Below are 21932 nucleotides of genomic sequence, written 5' to 3' on the forward strand. Positions count from 1 at the left end.
TTATTACATTTGTACCCCGTGCTTTCCCACACAATGCAGGCTCAATGTGGCTTACATAGTATACATAAGTATAGATGTGACTATACATTGAAAGGAGTCCACTGAAGACTTCCCTTCAACAATTACATTATCACCGCTAAACCGGGGGCACACAGAGTACTCTGGGCCCCATGCCATGCTGTTGCCGCTGCCACCAATGCCCCCACCCCAACTGTGCTGCCTCCCTCCCATTGTGTTGCCACTGTCTCCCGCCCCCCCACCTTGAAGGGCCCTGGTGGTCTAGTGGCTTCTTTGGGTGCAGGAAATAAATCCCCTTTTTTTCCTGCCCACTCGCTGCCTCTAGGCCAGCGCAGTGCCGTGTTTTCCCACGGCAGTCTCAGCAACCATTTTGTAAACACAGCAGCGCAATCAGGGCGAATAGCGGCAGCTGCCATTAGACCACCAGGGCCCCATGGGGGCTGTAGTGTGTGGCGGTGGGCAACTGGGCAGAGCATCTGGGCCCTCAGGCACTGCTCGGTTGCCCGAATGGTCAGTCCGCCCCTGTGCTAAGCACACAACTTTGTGCACTTCAGCATATGTCATATTTATCACTTGCCCTCTTGTCTATGTTGGTTTCCTAAGTGTATAATCAGATTAAGACTTAACAAACATAAGAGCAGACTGTGAACAGAACAGCTGACTACTTTCTTGGTTTCTCACTGGAGAGATAAAGGTTTGAAAGCGACAGTTGCTTTAAACATACTAGGGGAGATCATGACCATTTACTGAAATTACAAGAACATTACTGAATCCTTACTTGAGGCACTTGGCTCACTTTTATTTGAAGTCTGGATTTTGAGTGGTGGAGAGCTCTGATTCTTGACTGGTTGGGTAGTTGGGGAAAATAAAAATGCTCTGACACTATGTGAACTGAATTGGAGGATTTGCTTGCACTTTCAGAAACTATAGATATATTAGTACACTGTGAACACTCAGAAATCATTGAAAGTAGCACAATATCAGCACGATTAAAATATGATTGGAGTTTCTAAAAAAATTGATGGTCCACTATAAAAATTCAATCTATTTAGTTACCATAAGTTTCAAGTATAGTGGGTAGCTTATTGGTGTGGTGTTGTATCCTGCTACCAATCTTTGATCCTGTTTGGGATATATTTTATAAAAAGAGACATGTGTCTATATTGCATTTATGAAATAAGCTGCTGTTATAAAATTATCATCCTGTTAAACAAATAGAAAACACTTTTGCTCAGATACTGTATTCACAGAAAGAAGAGGAGGTGGATAATGGGCCATGAGTACCATCTTTGATTACCTAATTTTAAAATGGTAGACATCCTGCATTCTTGAGACTAAAGGAGGGTTTTAAGGATGGATGACCATTTGTTTTCCTCTGCAAAGGATATTTTACCCATGACCCCCTTAAACTAGAGCATTACTAGTGAAAAGTGCTGATTGCTAGTTCCTGAGGAACAACCTTGACAATAAAAGGATGAAGCATCAATCTTGAGCATCTTCCTTGTACATTTTGGTCAGGTGTTGCACTAACGCTACCAACTCTGGGTTTCCTCCTAGTACTTCAATTTGTCGGTAAATCTCTGATTCAAGCTCTTTCAGTGTTTGTCTTGTGTATTCAAAGGAACCCACCTCTTCAAGATAATGTACACAATACTTTTTTATATCAACATTTTCTGTCCTCTGACGCAATATATTCTGTACTTGGGTACTTTCAGGTCTTGACCATATAGCATGAATAATAGGGAATGAAAATTTGCCTTCAGTTAAATCTTCACAAAAGCTCTTATTTTCACTATATTCCTTAGAATATAAATTAGCATAATCATCTCTGATTTGAAAAAAGAGCCCAAGTGTATTCAGAAGTGGTTTTAGATCCTTTTTGTAACTGGAAAACAACTGCATGAGGCCCACAGCTAGTCCAAAAAGTCCTCCTGTCTTCTGCAGCACCATTTCTTTATATTCTGCTTCTGTAGGACAGGTGTAGGTATCTCGCCAGTGAATGTCCCAGCCTTGACCACGGTGGAGCTCGAGCAGCTGCCGTGTAAATACATTAACAGCATCTGGATGATTCAGAGTTAAAACCTTTTCAAGGCCAAGGAAATAAACATAATTGGCCGAATTGATTACAGATGGAATGCCATATATACTATGTGCCACCGGAAAGCCACGTCGTAGCTTTGAGTTATCTTCAATATCATCAATGAGCAAACTTGCATTGTGTAGCATCTCTGTCACCTCTATGATAACCTATTAGAAAAAGAGACAAAGCAGAATAGCTGTATTTAAAGGATTTGTATAATTATTTCAACCTATATGCAAAATCATCTATTTCCCTAATGAAAAAATAGTAGTAAAAACAGGAGGTATAGATCTGGAATTCCATACACCTAGAAAAAAAAAAAGCTATACTTTGCAAAAGAGACCTGTTCCTCTGATCCCATCCCCACCAACCTACTTAACACCATCGCCCATACTGTCAACCCCTCCATCTGTCGCATCCTTAACCTCTCTCTCTCTCCACTACAACTGTCCCTGACACCTTCAAGCTCGCCGTAGTCACACCTCTCCTCAAAAAACCATCACTTGACCCTACCTGCCCCTCCAACTATCGCCCCATCTCTCTCCTACCCTTCCTCTCCAAAATACTTGAGCACGCCGTTCACAGCCGCTGTCTTGATTTTCTCTTCTCTCATGCCATCCTCGACCCACTCCAGTCCGGTTTCCGCCCTCTCCACTCGACAGAAACAGCACTCTCTAAAGTCTGCAATGACCTGCTCCTGGCCAAATCCAGAGGCCACTACTCCATCCTCATCCTCCTCGATCTTTCTGCCTCTTTTGACACTGTCAATCACGATTTACTTCTCGCCACACTGGCCTCATTTGGGTTCCAGGGCTCTGTCCTCTCCTGGTTCTCCTCCTATCTCTCCCACCGCACATTCAGGGTGCACTACTACTACTACTACTATTTAGCATTTCTATAGCGCTACAAGGCATACGCAGCGCTGTACAAACATAGAAGAAAGACAGTCCCTGCTCAAAGAGCTTACAATCTAATAGACAAAAAATAAATAAAGTAAGCAAATCAAATCAATTAATGTGAACGGGAAGGAAGAGAGGAGGGTAGGTGGAGGCGAGTGGTTACAAGTGGTTACGAGTCAAAAGCAATGTTAAAGAGGTGGGTTTTCAGTCTCTCATGGATCTTCCTCCACTCCCATCCCGCTATCTGTTGGAGTTCCCCAGGGATCTGTTCTTGGACCCCTTCTCTTCTCTATCTACATCTGTTCCCTAGGCTCACTGATCTCATCTCATGGCTTCCAGTATCATCTTTACGCTGATGACACCCATCTCTATCTCTCCACACCAGACATCACCGCAGAGACCCAGCCAAGGTATCGGCCTGCCTATCCGACATTGCTGCCTTGATGTCCAACCGCCACCTGAAGCTGAACATGTCCAAGACCGAGCTCCTCGTCTTTCCACCTAAGCCCACTTTTCCTCTTCCCCCACTCTCTATCTCAGTTGATGGCACGCTAATCCTCCCCGTCTCATCTGCCCGCAACCTCGGGGTCATCTTCGACTCCTCCCTCTCCTTCTCTGCGTATATCCAGCAGACTGCCAAAACCTGTCGCTTCTTCCTTTTCAACATCAACAAAATTCGCCCTTTCCTTACTGAGCACACCACCCGAACTCTCGTCCACACTCTCATTACCTCTCATCTTGACTACTGCAACTTGCTCCTCACTGGCCTCCCACTCAGCCATCTATCCCCCCTTCAATCCATTCAGAACTCTGCCGCACGTCTCATATTCCGCCAGAACCGATATACTCATATCACCCCTCTCCTCAAGTCGCTTCACTGGCTTCCGATCAGATACCACATCCAATTCAAGCTTCTCCTCCTTACTTACAAATGCACTCACTCTGCTGCTCCTCACTACCTCTCTACCCTCATCTCCCCTACATTCCTGCCCGTAACCTCCGCTCACATGACAAATCACTCCTCTCAGTACCCTTTCTCCACCATTGCCAACTCCAGGCTCCGCTCATTTTGCCTTGCCTCACCCTATGCCTGGAACAATCTTCCTGAATCCCTACGCCAAGCCCCCTCCCTACCCATCTTCAAATCCTTGCTTAAAGCTCACCTCTTCAATGCTGCATTCGGAACCTAACCTTTCGAACATATAGGTAGCCCCAATCTGTCTGACCTATCAGATTAACTGTACATTTGTCTTTTAGATTGTAAGCTCTTCAAGCAGGGACTGTCCTTCCATGTTAAACTGTACAGCGCTGCGTAACCCTAGTAGCGCTTTAGAAATGTTAAGTAGTAGTAGTAGTAGACTTCTGTCATGGGAAAAATCCAACAATTCCTACAATACTGTAGCCTTAATCGCATACTGATGACAATGCTGGAAATACAGACAAAATGATAAAGTGCTTTAAAATTTTGTCATTAGAATATCAATGAAATGCTTTGATGTCCCCATGCATACCCCCACCCTCCCACTCTGTCAGACTGCCAAAGTAATGCTTTGATGTTTCTCTCATATATACTATCTGCTACCACATTTGCTTATTTCCGATCTGAGGAAGAAGGGCAATCTTCGAAAGCTAATCAAGAAATGTATTAAGTTATGTCCAATAAAAAAGGTATCATATTTTCTTTTCCATGTTTTATTTTGTTTGATTTCTATTGATAACCTTTAAGAGTGGACTAACACGGCTACCACACCTCTCTACACATGTATGACCAAATTAGCACACAGATAACAGCAAAGCCTCTAATTGTTGGGAGTGGGCTCAGCTGTTTCCACACAATTATACAGAACCAGTACACTTACCCCTTCATTCTATATAGGGCGCACAGAGTTAGGTGCACAATTGGGTGCCCAGTTATAGAATAGCACCGGTTAAGTGCTTAACTTAGTAAACTGGTGCTAAAAATCCAAATAAAATTAAATTGGCTTTAAGTATCAATAATTGGCTTAACAAGCATTAAGTGGCACTATTTTGCAGTGATGCATTTGACTTATGACCCTATTCTATAAACTTAGCACCTAATTTCTACAGTGTGCATTGATGTGGAAGGGGCACGGGCGGATCACATACTTACATACAAAACAAAGAATACTGTAAGTTGTACACATTAATACCATCTTTCTGTGTTCCGATATTGATTTTAACTGTGCTGCTTACTGCGCCTTTATTTCTCTGTTGCAGACCATAGTGTTGTTACTGCTTTCCCTCACCCAGATCAGCAGCTCTCTATACTCCACCCCTCCAATGCAACGAAGTGGCATTAGTAACCATTTGGGACGTAAGCAACTTAGTACTGTGGCACACGCCACAGGTGCATGCCTAAGGAGTGCGCACAAGGAGCAGGAAATGCTCCTTGATGCACGATTGAATGCATAAATGATCTTATAGCTTTTTGTCAATTATCTGCTGACTCTGAATTCCTTTTTTTTTAAAAATCCTGTCTGAATTCTGCCACCTGCGCATATCCCAGTTCAATGGGGTCGTCACCTTCTGTACAACTGCCTACCCAAACCTGAGGTAAGACTGCTTCGTGCGCTGCCATGGGAGTCCCAGCTAGTAGTTAATACTTCTGGCTCTCAGGCTACCATTAACATACCTCTTCTTAACACTAGGTCTATTACGGGTAAGCACTTTTGTATTTGAGATCTGATCCAACAACACTCTCTTAGTATACTCTGCCTAACTGAAACATGGTTTCAGAATGGAGATCTTTCATACTTGATAGGAATAACCTATTGGTGAAGATTCAATCTTTACTCATATAGGCAGGCCAGAAAGGGAGGGGAACTTGCTATAATATATCTATCTTCTCTGGTTATTTTCATCACAGTTTGTTGCCACCTTCACCACCTTTAGAAAAACTTTCATTTAGGCTTGCATTAACCCCTCAAATAGACTTTCTTTTTGTCTGTCTTCCTCCCCCAGCTACGAGTTATTCCAATCGGCTCTTGCTGGTTAGCTATCATTACCTGCAGCACATCTATCAAATTATCCTTGGTGATGTGAATTTGCATCTCAATGACCTTCTTTCTCCTCAATGTGCTGACTTCCATGGTCATCTCGTACTCTCTCTCTCTGTTCATATATTGTTACACCAGCTCACATAGCAGGACACACTTTAAATATACTGCTTTTGTCTCAATCACTTCTCACCCGCATCTCTGTTTCTGCCCCACTTCCACTTCCCTGGACGGACCATTTTCTTCTCAAGTTTACTTTATCCAAATCTGTGTTCACTTTCACACCATCCGTAAATTGTGATAACTCCTGTGGGAACTTCAAAGACTTGATAGACACATCCTTTTCCACTGCTCTTTCATCATCATTTGCCCATTTTAGCAGGCTACCGCTGGACAGTGAAGCTACATAATGCTGTATCCCCTCAGTCCAGTTGCTCTACTAATTGCAGTCATACACCTAAAAATCCATTGTATACCCTGGAGCTGTACTTTCTTAGGTGTCAGGTTAGCAATTTTGAGAGAATATGGCAAAAGCATAAATCAGTTTCCAATCTTAGATAGATTCACTCGGCTGCAGGATACTATAAACTTTCAATCATTAAGGCAAAAAAAGGTTATTATTCACTACAGATAAACCTTACCAGAATCAGGGGCTCCTGTTATCAAATTCTGTATTCCTTTACTCGAGATACCACTGTCAGTGAAGCTACAGACTTTAATGTTGAAGCCGATAGTGTTTCAGACTATTTCCTTAATAAGATATTCTCTATTCAGTAGAAAAACTCAAAAATACTAAGATGGAGTCAGAAGTTCTGCAGTGAGAGGGGTGCTATCCAGTCTTTCGTATTGAGTATCACGTGTATGATTATCTTCCAGTTGGTAAGCACTTATATGTGTGTGCCCGATGTAAAGACCTCCTAGCTCTCAGAGAACGCGTTCGTTCTCTTGAGGCTAGAATAGCAGAGGGTGGTGCTGAGGAAGACAGGGAGGTACATAGAGGAGACCTACAGGGATGTTGTAGAGAAGTCCCACGTCCAGTCTGGTAGCCCCTGAGCTGACTTGGAAGAGGGAGGTCTCCTAGAAGGAAAGCATCAACCAGGTGAAGTAGGAAGTACCCCTGTAGCCAGGACCTGCCCACCAGGGGATGTACTATCCTCTCGCACCGAGGATATGTCTCTAAGTTCTGCCCAGGAGGGAAGGGTTAGGACAGCTGTTGTAGTTGGTGATTCGATCATTAGGTAGATAGCTGGGTGGCTGGTGGATGCGAGGATTGCCTGGTGCGAAGGTGGAAAACTTCACATGTCATCTACACAGGATCTTAGATAGTGCTGGGGAGGAGCCAGCTGTCTTGGGTACCAATGACATAGGAAAATGTGGGAGGGAGGTTCTTTAAGCCAACTTCAGAGCTCCAAAGTCTCAATGTGTGGTTGAGACGATGGTGCAGGGATGAGGGATTTAGATTCGTTAGGAACTGGGCAACATTCTGGGAAAGGGGGAGACTGTTCCAAAAGGATGGGCTCCACCTTAACCGGGGTGGAACCAGGCTGATGGCGCTAACTTTAAAAGGAGATAGAGCCGCTTTTAAACTACAGTTGAGGGGGGGGGGGGAGCCCACAGTTGCCCAGGAGCGCATGGTTCGGTGTGGAGTATCTTTGAAGGAAACTATTAAAACAGGACATTTAGGGAATCCCAGTAGAGAGGTTTCAACAATGCTGAAGTAAGCCAGGTGTGCTTAATGAAAGAGCAGAATAAAGAGCATTATCCCCTTCAACTTCTAAGCAGCTTGTAGATCAAGGGAAAAAACACAATTTGAAGTGCCTGTAAATAAATTCTAGAAGCCTAAAAAATAATATGGGAGAGTTAGAATATATAGCACTAAATGATGAGGTAGATATAACAGGCATCTCAGAGACTTGTGGGAAAGAGATCAATGGGACACTGCGTTAACAGGGTACAAATTGTACCGCAATGATAGAGAGGATCAAATTGGAGGGGGGGTTGTGGTAAAAGAGGGAAATGAGTCAAATAAAATAAACTTTCCACATGACACAGATAGCATTGTGGATAGAAATTCCATGTGTGAAGGGAGAGAGTATTCTTGTAGGGCTGTAGTACTGTCTGCCGGGGCAGAATGAACAGACAGATGAAGAAATGTTTACAGAGATTAGGAAAGCTGCAATGCGTGATTTCAATTACCCCGATATCGACTGGATAAAGGTTACATCAGGGAGTGCCAGGGAGATAAAATTTCTAGATGTAATAAACGACTGCTTCTTGGAACAGCTGGTCCAGGAACCGACGAGAGGGGGAGCCATTTTCGGATCTGGTCCTTGGTGGCGTGCAGAGCATAGTGTGACAGGTGGCGGTGTTGGGTCCCCTGGGAAACAGCGATCATAACATGATCAAGTCTGAGCTACTATCTGGGATGAACCGGCAAAAGAAATCTACTGTAGCTGCATTTAATTTTCGAAAGGGCGACAATAATAAAATGAGGAAAATGGTTACAAAGAAACTAAAAGGATCGGCCGCAAAGGTTAGGACACTAAATACCATCTTGGAAGCCCAGTCCAGATGAATTCCACGTATTTGCAAAGGTGGAAAGAAGAGAAAATGTCAGCCTGCATGGTTAAAAGGGGAAGTAAAAGAGGCCATTACAGCCAAAAGATTGTCCTTCAAAGAATGGAAAAAGGACCCAAACGAAGAAAATAAGAAGCAACATAAGCACTTGCAAGTCAGATGCAAAGCATTAATAAAGAAGGCTAAAATAGAATATGAAGAGAAACTTGCCGCAGAGGCCAAAACTCACAACAGGTTTTTCAGGTACATCAGAAGCAGAAAGCCTGCGATGAAATCTTTGGGACTGTTAGATCACGAAGGAGCAAAAGGGGCGCACAGGGAAAACAAGGCCATAGCGGAGAAACTGAATGAATTCTTTGCTTCTGTCTTTACGGAAGAAGATGTAAGAGATCTGCCTGGAGCAAAAACATCCTGGAGCAAGCAAGCAAATATAAAATTAGAATTTAAATAAGCCTGTTCCTAAAATAAATAAATCAGGCACAACACTTGTTGAAAGAAATAATACATATACACACACAAACACACACACACATATATATATATATATATATATATATATACACACACATACATACAGTGCAATTCGCTTAAGTGCAAGGGTCTGTGACCAAAGAAATACATGCAGTTAACCGGAGCGTGCATTTAACCGTTGTGACACAAAGAAGCTTGACATCTGATAAACATATGTACAGTACTGTTTATTATACGTACAGTATACAGTCTCCGTTAACTGATGTTAGCCTTACTTGAAGTAATCAGTCATAGTCCTCTGTACACTCTTGTGTCTGTGAGTTCCATAGACTACGTCTGCCAGACGGTAAAAACTGTCAGCACTGATATCCAGTGGCCTCCAGATAGGCCCGCACGGTGTTGAGACTCTCCAGCGCTCTTGCAAAAGTGACAGGAGGTTGTTGAATTCCTTCAGCATGTGCCTCGCTGCTCATTTCATCATCTGTTTCATCATCAGCCGTTGCCTGTGTGTAGGCACATATCTGGACATCAGTGCTGTCGTCAGCTGTTTGTAGATCGTAATCAACAGCTACGTAGTGATGAAACTCCTCTTCAGTAACACAGGCTGGGATGTTAATAGCCTGTTCATCTGACGTGTTTGCAACAGCTGCATCTGTTTCGTCCCTCTCCACATCCCTAACAAAACTTGCCCGCTTGTAGCAGTTCACAATGGTTGCCTGTGTAACATGATTCCAGGCTTCTTTCTGCATATGTAGGGAATCCAACAGTGACAGATTACGAGCCAGTTCAACAGCACGTTTACCCTTGCTAGTCTGGTCATCCATAATGCTCATCAGACGACGTAGCACAAGAGCCCAATAAAGTTGTTTGAAATTGGCTATTGATCCATAGGTTGGATCAGAGAGATAGTGTTTGGTGGCAGGAAGACCACCTTGATGTTAGACAGCCTGACATCATCACTGTGTGCAGCACAATTATACAAAGCAACAAAATCTGACGCTTTTGTGCCCGCATTCTAGTGTCTAACTTCTTTAGTCACTGCTTCCAAATTTCCCCAGTCATCCATGAATTTGCGTTAGCCTCATATGACACAGGAAGTCGCTTAACATTCTTGAAGCAACGGGGCTGTTTGCTCTTTCCAATGACGAGTGGTTCCAACTTCTCACTCCCATCCATTTGCAGCAAAAGAGGATTGTTGGTCAGTCCTTCGACATTTTACCTCCAGTAGTTTCGACTTGTTTGAATTGAAATGTTCCATCAGGAATCGCTCGCCAGTAGAGACCGTGCAAACTCGTTCAAGATGGTAGGAAGAACTGAAACAACCCAATTTTCAGCACTAAAGTCATCAGCGTCTTGTTTCTCACCATGCTGTTTCTTGAATTTTATGATGTTCCTCTCCTTCCATCTTTCTAACCATCCAACAGTGGCTTTGAATTCAGTTAGTCCAAGACTTTCAGCTAGCTGGTTAGCTTTCTCCATAAACAGTGGACCACTGACAGGAAACTGTCTGCTCCTGACTCGAGAAAACCACCGAAGAAGAGCATCTTCTACCTCCTCATTTCCCACCCGTTTTCGTTTCCAGTGTGGATTTTGCCAGTCTTCCAGAAGCTGGTCTTTCTGCTTCAAGACACGTGAAATTTGACTGGGATTTACACCGTATTCTTTAGCAATAGATGCTTGACTTTGTTTGTTTTCTAATTTTATGTTTCAACATTTTTATTGATGGCAGGTCAAAGTGTACAAAGCTTCAGATAGAATTGAGTACAACAAGTCAAAACTGTACAGATTGTCATCTAATTTTTAATAGTATTAACTCCCCTTCCCCTCACCCGTAACACTATGTAGATTCCTTCCCTCCTCTCCCCTCCAGCTAACCTACCCCTCCTCCCTCCCTTCTTCCCACCCCTACACCCCTCATCCCACCTGGACTTGTACTCTGATAGTCCAAGTGGGCCCCCCCCCTCTAGATCCTACTACAAAACAGAAAGAAACATAAGAAATCATCCTGTATCATACATGGAAGGTGTGCGACACATTATTGTGACATGTTAAGAAGCATACTTCATCCCCTTGGACTCAATCCCTGTATATAATGACTCCAGATCTGTGTAAATTGTTGCATCCGTTTCCGTGATCCCTTCGCCTCCCTTGCTACCCACATTCCTAACACATGTACCTGATTCCTCCAATGCCAATAAGCTGGCGGTTCTGAGGTTATCCAGCACTGTAAAATGCACTTGCCTATGGCACAATAACCGCACTCCCTTGGTCTGTGTATGAAAAGCTTGTTGCGTGTCTAACACGAAGTGTTCCAAGGTCCCAATCACGGGGGTCCCTAAGGTTTTAATTATGTATCTCCGGATGCGTTCCCAGAAAGCGCGCACCCCTGGGCACTCCCAGAAAGCATGAAAAAGAGTGTGAGGTGAATATCCACATTTAACACTCTTGGCCTCCTCCGAGGGTCCCACATGGGCCAACTGTTGTCTAGTCACGTAGGCCCGCATAACCACTCTATAGCCACATTCACATAGTCTCTCATCAGCAGTCAGATCCGGGACACCCCTCAACGTAGACCCCACAAACTACTCCACTAGTGACACCCCCGATTCCTGTTCCCATTTATTTTTAACTGCTGAAAATTTTTTTGTATTATTCCTTTTCACTAAGGCCTGAAGTGACAACACTGATATACCCTCTGCTTCCAGTTCTTGAAAGAATGCCCTTATTTTATGTCCCAAACGTGTTCTCAACAATACTTGATTCAGAGCTAGTATGTAATGTTTAGCTTAGGCATATGCAAAGCAGTTCCCCCAATTTGCCCCAATCTTAGCTTGTATCTCTTCATAGCTTAATAGGTCCCCTACACCTCCCAAAAGATGTTCCACCCTCGTAATTCCACGCCTCTCCCATATGAGAAACACTAAGTTATCTTGACCTTGCCTAAAATTCATGTTTCCTCTAAGGGCTAATTGATCCAAGACCGAAGGGTTCCCCCCTAATCTCTTAACCAATAACTTCCACATCTCCCTTAATGGTTGGAGTAATGTACAATATTTAAGGTGGGGCGGGAGTTGGCCTCGTCTGTGGTGTAGCAGTGTAATGAGGTCATAGGGAGTAAAGTACTCTTTTTCTAACTCTATCGGAGTGAACTCACTAGTTTGACATACCCAGTCTCCTAAATGTTGTAGTAAGCATGCTTGATTATACAAATATAAATCAGGTATCCCAAAGCCCTCCCTGTTGCCACCCCCTCCCACCATATTAGAGAACTGCAATTTAGGTTTCTTCTTTGCCCATCAAAAATTACTAAAGGCTCTATATATACTTTTCAAGTCTTTCTGGAGTAATCGGAGCAGAAGCGTCTGTAATACTTACAGCCAACGGGGAAACACCACCATTTGTATTAGATTCACCCTACCTCACAGGGATAACGGGAGACCCGCCCACTTCCCCAGTTGCTTCCTCGTACCTTCTAGTAAGGTAGTAATATTGATAGCATATAACTTCTCCAGGTCCATGGTCAGCTTTATTCCCAAGTATTTAAATGATCCCACAGCCCAGCTCAAGGGAAAATCCTGTCCCCACATCTGTTTCACCTACAGCGAGGACGCCAATGCTTCTGATTTAGTTAAGTTTAAACTCAAACCTGCGTAATCCCCATATTCCCTCAGAATATCCATTAATGCTAAAAAAGAGTCCCGAGGTTCTGTCAGCAGCACTAACTGGTCATCAGCAAATGCTGCTATCTTGAAATCATACTGACCAATCTGTATGCCCGTTACAGATGGACTATCCAAGACGTCATGAATCAAAGGGTCTAATGATAGTACAAATAACAATGGGGACAATGGGCAGCCCTGTCTCGTGCCACAGCAAATGGGGAATATCGCCAATTCCACTCCATTTACCAGGACCTTAGCTCGAGGAGAATGATAGAGCGCCTTAACTGCAGACACAAAACGCCCTACAAAGCCATAGGTCTGCCCAGTATTGAACAAAAAGTCCCATCGTACCTTATCAAATGCCTTTTCCACATCAAAGCTTATGAGCAATGATGGGGATAGTCTCCTTCTCTGCATCTCTAATGCCCCCAAGATCTTCCTCAGGTTCTTGGCTACCGCTCTCCCCTCCACAAATCCCACTTGTGTCTCATGTATCAGTTTTGGTAAAACTCTGGCCATACGATTCTCCGTTATCTTAGCCAACAACTTCGCTTCCACATTTAATAGTGAGATAGGGTGATAAGACTCTGGTTGCAATGGATCTTTACCAGGCTTTGATAGAACTACTATCTGTGCCCATGACAGGCCCGGTGGCAACTGTTCTACGTCTACCATTCTATTGAAATATCTGGTTAAAGCTGGGGTTATGTTCTCTCCCAACATTTTGTAAAACTCCATTCTAAATCCATCCAGGTCTTGGAGCTTTCAACAGATGTCCCTTCGCTATCCCCAAGGTCACCTCATCCTCCTGTATCGGTTGGTTCAGCATATCTAAATTTTCCTGATTAAGCGAGGGCAACTTAAGGTTATTCAAATAGTGAGAACCTGGTAATCCCTTATCTGGTGGACTTTCAAACAAATGGCCATAAAACCTGGAGAATACCTCACAGATATCAACATCCTTGCGCACCACTTGTCCTTGGCTCTCTCTCAATTGGAGGACTCTCCCCTTGCCTCCTTTAGGCTGTGCTAGGCGCACCAAAAGGTGGCCTGTTTTGTTACCATATCTGTACAACTAATATCTGTACAACTTATATCTATAATACATTTGGGATTTGGCAGCTCGCTGGTGTAGCAATTCGTTTAACGCCACCTGCAGCTCCAACAGTCTGCTTCGGTGCACCTCCACATGTGTCCGACTAATACAACTTATGGGCCTTACACACCAGAGAGCTCAATCTTAAAATCTCCCGATTTCGGGCTACTCTAACAATGTGAATACCTGATCATTTCACCATGGAGTACTGCTTTGGCTGCATCCAAGTATAAAAATGGATCCTCCACATGTTCTTCATTCAAAGCTTCATAGTCGCACCAGCGCTCCATTATCTTCTCTCTAAAAGCCTCATTACCACATAGCTCTACTGGAAATTTCCATGTTATAATGGGGTTTCGTCTGGCCCAGATCCCATTCCATATACACCCACGCATGGTCTGATATTGCATAAGGTCCAATATTTGCTGTTGTAACTTTACCAAACAGGTCCCTTGTAGTGAGTAGGTAGTCTATCCGTGCTTGTGTAGAGTGTGCGCGTGACAGATGTGTGTAATCCCTCTCTGTTGGGTGTAGTACCGTCCAGATGTCTATCAAGTCCGTCAAGCCACTTAGTCTCTGCAGACCTCTGTTACACACCCCCATATCTCTCCTCAGGCCCTTGTGAACTATCAGGGGATCCCATACTGTATTAAAGTCTCCACTCACCACAATGTGTGCTCTAGGATATCTAAGTAACTGTCCTATCACTGAGTTGTAAAACTTCTTATCGTATTAATTGGGTGCGTAAACATTACATGTTAGAACCTTTTGGCCCTGAAGTTCAATTTCGACCCATACATATCTCCCTCCGGGGATCGTAGAAATAGATCGAACTGCCGCTGAAACTCCCTTAGGCACTAAGACAGTCACTCCTCCCTTCCTTCCCTGGGCAGCAGCCGATATACATTCCCCCACCCACCACGTTCTCAGCTTGGCATGTTCTACTTGATTGATGTGTGTTCCTTGCAAAAGTGCTATATCTATTTTGTGTCTCTGTAAGTGCTGCAGGATTTTGGTCCTCTTTATCAGGGAACTAATTCCCCCTACGTTCCAAGTAACTAAGTTTACCATGAGCAGCGTGAAAACTGCGCAGAATTGTTATCAATATAATTCCACCGATTACCCCCAGGGTGACGTCCCAGCCCCCCCCCCCCCCCCCCCCGGGCAAACCAAAGGCTTCTGCATGTACTTCCTCTCACTTGTAGCTTCTGCCTTCCTGTACTCTCATAGGATCTGCTCCCAAAATTCCTAGTAAATCTACTACAAAGTTAAGCACCCTCCACCCCTCCATCCCTCCCTGAGTCCTCTCTCCCCCCCCACCCCCTCCATTCCCTTATCCCAAAGACATATGTTCCCTGAGAGGGAACAATCACGTATTGACACCCCTCCCACTTCTCCCCCCCCTCCCGGCTCACATTACATAGTTCCCTTAGACATCAACTTAACCCACCTCCCGAAGTAAAAGATGTGCGAAAAGGAAGCAAATGGCCTCCTAATAAGCCCACCTCCATCCCTTACTTAGAGGCAGATGCAGCAACCAAACGTAAAAAAATCTAAATCGTTAAAGTCCCTAACGATTTTAAAATAACGAAAAATGCACCAAAAAAAAAAGTCACACATGCTGAGATCGGTATTGAAACGTACAATGTATCAAAGAATCACAATACACATCGTTAATCGGCCCCCAAATCATGCGCAGAGCAGCCAAGCGTTATGTTAGCTGCTCTGCGCATGCCACAAACAGTCAAAACACAGTCAAATCACAAGCACATGGCTCCCAAATCAAAATAAAAAAAGGATCGGGAGGGGGCAAGGGCGCTCATCAGGAGCGTCCTGTACGGACGGCCTTGCCCCCCCCCCCCCGCTGCTCCCCACTTTCCGCCGCTCCCCCCACCCCGAAAAAGCAAAATTCAAGCAGCCCCTGCCCCCCTCCCTTCCTCACTACTCTCACCTCAGCTCCGCCTCCCTACATTCTCCGTCCTGTGCCCCGCCCCCTTTTGGGGTCGTCGCCGCCATTCTCCTCCTCCATCGGGCCCCCCTCCCTCTTACCGGGCCCGTGCAGCGCCTCTCTCCTCTGTCCGAAGGCGCTGCACGGGCAAGAAGAAAGCCTGATGCCTGCCTTTGCCCAGCTTCGATGGCGCGTCTTTCTCCTGCTGGGCCCGCCCCTTTCTGACGTCGGTAACCTACGTAGGTTACTGACGTCAGACAGGGGCGGGCGCAGCAGGAGAAAGACGCGCCATCGCGAAGGCAGGCATCAGCTGATTCAGCTTTCTTCTTGCCCGTGCAGCGCCTTCGGACAGAGGAGAGAGGCGCTGCACGGGCCCGGTAAGAGGAAGGGGGGCCCGATGGAGGAGGGGAATGGCGGCGACGACCCCAAAAGGGGGCGGGGCACGGATGGAGGATGTCGGGAGGCGGAGCTGAGGTGAGAGAGTAGTGAGGAAGGGAGGGGGGCAGGGGCTTCTAGAAGTTTGCTTTTTCGGGGTGGGGGGAGCGGCGGAAAGTGGGGAGCAGCGGGGGGGGGGGGGGCAAGGCCGTCCGTACAGGACGCTCCTGATGAGCGCCCTTGCCCCCTCCCGATCCTTTTTTTATTTTTATTTTTTTATGTGTTTTCTGAGGTCCTTTGGACCAATCACAGCGCTTTTAGCTCTGCTAATGCGCTGGGATTGGCTCAAAGTTTGTTTATTTTTTCACTTAACACTTTTTCCTGGCACAGAGCTGTCCTAACGAGAGGTCCAGACCTCTCGTTAGTTTTCCTGCCTTTTTCCTGCGTAAAGGCAATCGGAAAAGGTTAGTGCATGTCGTTTCAATGGGGTTTTCACACTAATTGCTCATCTCCATTCCGTTTTCGTTAGCTGCTACTGTCGTCGGAAAATAGGCTTAAGTGCATGGAAAGGATAGGAAATTCTTCCCTGAGGGCTCATTTAACGATGAAAAACGTTTAGTGCATCTACCTCTTAGCCCTCATACCCCACAGCCCCCCACCCTTTATTCAATATAATTACAACCTTCCTCTCCTAAACCCTCATTGCTATTCCTGTTGTTCTGGGGCCAAAACCAACTTTAACATCATCAACATTTTAACAACATGCCCCATTTATAACATTCATTGTCCAAACATTTCACTGCCGAAGCAGCTGAAACCTGGGTACCTGGGTCTCGTTCTTTCTCCTCGAGCAATGCTTCAATGAGTTAAGATCCCGCTTCTGCCTCAGGGCAGTGTGTCTCTGCCAGGACCGTCTGCGAGTTCTGCTCCTAATTGAGTCGCGTATCCCTTCGCTTCCTCCACCGACTCGGAATGTGCTGTCCCCTTTATACGTGATCTTCAGTATTGCAGGGTACATTAAGGTAAACCGTACTTCCATGGAATACAATTTTCCACAGAGCGGTGAGAATGCTCGCCATTTCCCCAAGACCCCCGCCGAATAGTCCTGGAAACACAAGATCCGTTTGTTCTCATACAGTAAAGTGTTATCTGTCCTCGAGGACTGTAGAATATATTGCCTGTGGGCGAAGTTTAGCACCCTCAGAATACTCACTCTCGAGACATTAGCCTGGCGTGGGCTTATCCGATGCGCTCTTTCCACCCTCAGTGGCCCCATACTGGAAGGGAAGACAATTTTTTCAGCTAGCCAGCGGTCCATTGTAGCTGCCAGGTCCTTGCCCCCCAGAGCTTCAGGGATCCCCACCAGGCAGAGATTATTTCTCCTCGAACGATTTTCCAGGTCCTCCAGTTTTTGTTCCAGAATCGAGAGCTGTTTCCTGAAGCCTTTTTGCTCCCCCTCCACTTCCGTCATTCTGTCCTCCACCTCGCTTGTTCTTGTCTGGAAGGCCACACATTCTCTATTCAAATCCTCCATTCGAGTTTGCAGTTTCTCTAGTTTGATATCAATGGGAGACAAACAGATCTTCTAGCACTGTGATCATTTCTGATGTTATCTCCGCCACCCATGCGGAGGAGATCGAGGAGCCGACACAGCTCGGTGGGGACGCCATCTTGGATTCCACCAGTTTGTGTCTCAGTTTGTCTTTTTGTGTTGTTTTCGATGACATCTCTCCTCCCCAGGTCACTCGGTCGATTTTCAAGGTGCTCCGCACCTTTTCCGCCGTCAGTTGCATGTATCTGGTGAGTCAGAGAATGGCCCGATACGTGGGTGCAGAAGTCAGGGGCCGGAGAGCACTTCACTTACGACTGCTCTCAGGCATGGTATCACGTGATCAGGTTTTGTTTCCTAATTTTTTAATAGAAATCAAACAAAATAAAAGATGGAAAAGAAAATAAGATGATACCTTTTTTATTGGACATAACTTAATACATTTCTTGATTAGCTTTCGAAGGCTGCCCTTCTTCGTCAGATCGGAAATAAGCAACCTTATTTTCTTTTCCATGTTTTATTTTGTTTGATTTCTATTGATAACCTTAAGAGTGGACTAACATGGCTACCACACTCCTCTAATTTTTTAAGAACTTCTATTCGTTCAGCCAGTGTTAAAGTCTTACAGTTCCGCCACGACAACCCCAGTGTACACTCTAACAACATTCTTTCGCATATTCTGCCTGTGGCAGCTAAAGGGGCAGTAAATTTGAAATCTCGTTGGTTGTCACGTGCCAATCGGTTTCCATATTCCATGCGCGCGCTTACGCGGAGTCTTCCCTGCAGAGGAGTGGTCTTACACCATGCATGTAAGCAAATCTTGCACGTATCAGTGGTGCGCTAAACCAAAGTTTGTCCCCATAGAAATTGATGGCACCAAAAACGGGACCTAAGTACAGCATGCAGTTAAACAGAGCATGCGCTTATCCGACGTGCACTTAAATGGAGTGCACTGTATTTGCTGAAGCTGCAACCTTGAATCCATCCAGACTGCTAACAAGGGTCCCAATAACTAGGTTGTTATCAGCATCGATGTCATCCCCAGAACAGCCAAGGACTCTTGGAATTACCCATGCAGAATTACCACTGTGGGTGGCATATTGCACATTGTTTATGAAACCCTGGCTTCTTGTAAGGTGACTCCTTCAATGTGGTGCCAGTGAGACAAATCAGTTCTCCCTTGAAAGCACAATATTTGGGGTAAACAAAGTTATGTGTGCGTCACCCCCAAGACCAGAATGTATGTCATTAGCACAGCTGAGGCCCATGATTTCTGTATAAAAAGGAGCTCTTATCTGAAGTAAGAGGCTGCTGTGTTGTCATTCCATCCATGGAGCAGATTGCGCTGAATCTGATTGAAGATCTGAGGAACACGCTGCCACCTGCTAGAAGTCTGAATCAGGCTGTACATGTGCCATGTACTTTTGTATAAGTGTTGTAGGTTCAGTGTAACTCTCTTAATTAGGAATCTATCTTAGAGATTTAGGTGTTTACTCTGAGCTGTTTCTATGGTAAGACTTCCTGTGCCTTTATTCTTGCCTTCTTCGCACATATCTTTGCTGCTATTGTAAATAAATGCACACACTATTTTTATAATACTTGGTTGTGAAGTTAGCTCTTTCCATTATTTAGGGCGAAGTGCACTTGGATCTAAGGATAAGAGGGAACATATTTGCTTCTAACACTTCACTCACTAAGGCTAATATTCCTGTTAGAATTTATGCTAAGCGTCAGGTACCCCAATAACACCCCAAAAAGGGTGGCAAAAAATTATAGGTGCATTCACTTCAATTCAAATTGTGTCATAACTACATAAGTATTGCCATACTGGGACAGACCAAAGGTCCATCAAGCCCAGCATCCTGTTTCCAACAGTGGCCAATCCAGGTCACAAGTACCTGGCAAGATCAGAAAAAAGTACAATACATTTTATGTTGCTTATCCTAGAAATAAGTAGTGGATTTTCCCCAAGTCCTTTTTATTTATTTATTTATTTATTTATTTATTTATTGCATTTGTATCCCACATTATCCCACCTCTTTGCAGGCTCAATGTGGCTTACAATTCATTATGGATACTGGAAATAGAAGTGAATATACATTTGGTTTACAGAAGGTTTTGTGTTACATGGTGGTGAAATACATGATGGAGTTAAAGCAAAAAGACATTATAAGACAGTTCTGGAAGTTTTAAAGATTATACAGTTACACATGTTGATCTTTGTGATATATATATATATATATATATAGCGAATGCTACATACCTGTAGAAGGTATTCTCCGAGGACAGCAGGCTGATTGTTCTCACTGATGGGTGACGTCCACGGCAGCCCCTCCAATCGGAACACTTTCTAGCAAAGTCCTTTGCTAGTCCTCGCGCGCCCATGCGCACCGCGCATGCACGGCCGTCTTCCCGCCCGAACCGGCTCGTGCCGGCCAGTCTCATATGTAGCAAGACAAAGAGAAGGGAAGACACAACTCCAAAGGGGAGGCGGGCGGGTTTGTGAGAACAATCAGCCTGCTGTCCTCGGAGAATACCTTCTACAGGTATGTAGCATTCGCTTTCTCCGAGGACAAGCAGGCTGCTTGTTCTCACTGATGGGGTATCCCTAGCCCCCAGGCTCACTCAAAACAACAACCATGGTCAATTGGGCCTCTCAACGGCGAGGACATAACTGAGATTGACCTAAAAAATTTACCAACTAACTGAGAGTGCAGCCTGGAACAGAACAAACATGGGCCTAGGGGGGTGGAGTTGGATTCTAAACCCCAAACAGATTCTGAAGCACTGACTGCCCGAACCGACTGTCGCGTCGGGTATCCTGCTGCAGGCAGTAATGAGATGTGAATGTGTGGATAGATGACCACGTTGCAGCTTTGCAAATCTCTTCAATAGTGGCTGACTTCAAGTGGGCTACCGACGCTGCCATGGCTCTAACATTATGAGCCGTGACATGACCCTCAAGAGCCAGCCCAGCCTGGGCGTAAGTGAAGGAAATGCAATCTGCTAGCCAATTGGATATGGTGCGTTTTCCTACAGCCACTCCCCTCCTGTTGGGATCAAAAGAAACAAACAATTGGGCGGACTGTCTGTTGGGCTGTGTCCGCTCCAGATAGAAGGCCAATGCTCTCTTGCAGTCCAATGTGTGCAGCTGACGTTCAGCAGGGCAGGAATGAGGACGGGGAAAAAATGTTAGCAAGACAATTGACTGGTTCAGATGGAACTCCGACACAACCTTTGGCAAGAACTTAGGGTGAGTGCGGAGGACTACTCTGTTATGATGAAATTTGGTGTAAGGGGCCTGGGCTACCAGGGCCTGCAGCTCACTGACTCTACGAGCTGAAGTAACTGCCACCAAGAAAATGACCTTCCAGGTCAAGTACTTCAGATGGCAGGAGTTCAGTGGCTCAAAAGGAGGTTTCATCAGCTGGGTGAGAACGACATTGAGATCCCATGACACTGTAGGAGGCTTGACAGGGGGCTTTGACAAAAGCAAACCTCTCATGAAGCGAACAACTAAAGGCTGTCCTGAAATCGGCTTACCTTCCACACGGTAATGGTATGCACTGATTGCACTAAGGTGAACCCTTACAGAGTTGGTCTTGAGACTCGACTCAGACAAGTGCAGAAGGTATTCAAGCAGGGTCTGTGTAGGAAAAGAGCGAGGATCTAGGGCCTTGCTGTCACACCAGACGGCAAACCTCCTCCATAGAAAGAAGTAACTCCTCTTAGTGGAATCTTTCCTGGAAGCAAGCAAGATGCGGGAGACACCCTCTGACAGACCCAAAGAGGCAAAGTCTACGCTCTCAACATCCAGGCCGTGAGAGCCAGGGAACGGAGGTTGGGATGCAGAAGTGCCCCTTCGTCCTGTGTGATGAGGGTCGGAAAACACTCCAATCTCCACGGTTCTTCGGAGGACAACTCCAGAAGAAGAGGGAACCAGATCTGACGCGGCCAAAAAGGAGCAATCAGAATCATGGTGCCTCGGTCTTGCTTGAGTTTCAACAAAGTCTTCCCCACCAGAGGTATGGGAGGATAAGCATACAGCAGACCCTCCCCCCAGTCCAGGAGGAAGGCATCCGATGCCAGTCTGCCGTGGGCCTGAAGCCTGGAACAGAACTGAGGGACTTTGTGGTTGGCTCGAGATGCGAAGAGATCTACCAAGGGGGTGCCCCACACCTGGAAGATCTGTCGCACTACACGGGAATTGAGCGACCACTCGTGAGGTTGCATAATCCTG

At 45.3% G+C, this 21932-nt stretch overlaps 1 protein-coding gene across 5 annotated transcripts in view; it reads right to left on the reverse strand.

Moving 5' to 3' along the window:
* Window positions 1-211: 211 nt before the first annotated feature.
* Window positions 212-21932, reverse strand: part of GGPS1 (geranylgeranyl diphosphate synthase 1) — a 148865-nt gene continuing 127144 nt past the window's right edge. For all 5 annotated transcript variants that reach the window (XM_030198141.1, XM_030198145.1, XM_030198144.1 and 2 more), the window contains exon 4: window positions 212-2265. In XM_030198141.1, the coding sequence (XP_030054001.1) occupies window positions 1501-2265 (765 nt within the window). In that variant the 3' untranslated portion in view covers window positions 212-1500. The remainder of the gene's footprint in view (window positions 2266-21932) is intronic.

Source organism: Microcaecilia unicolor, chromosome 3 (genome assembly GCF_901765095.1).
Source record: "Microcaecilia unicolor chromosome 3, aMicUni1.1, whole genome shotgun sequence".
Taxonomy (NCBI): domain Eukaryota; kingdom Metazoa; phylum Chordata; class Amphibia; order Gymnophiona; family Siphonopidae; genus Microcaecilia; species Microcaecilia unicolor.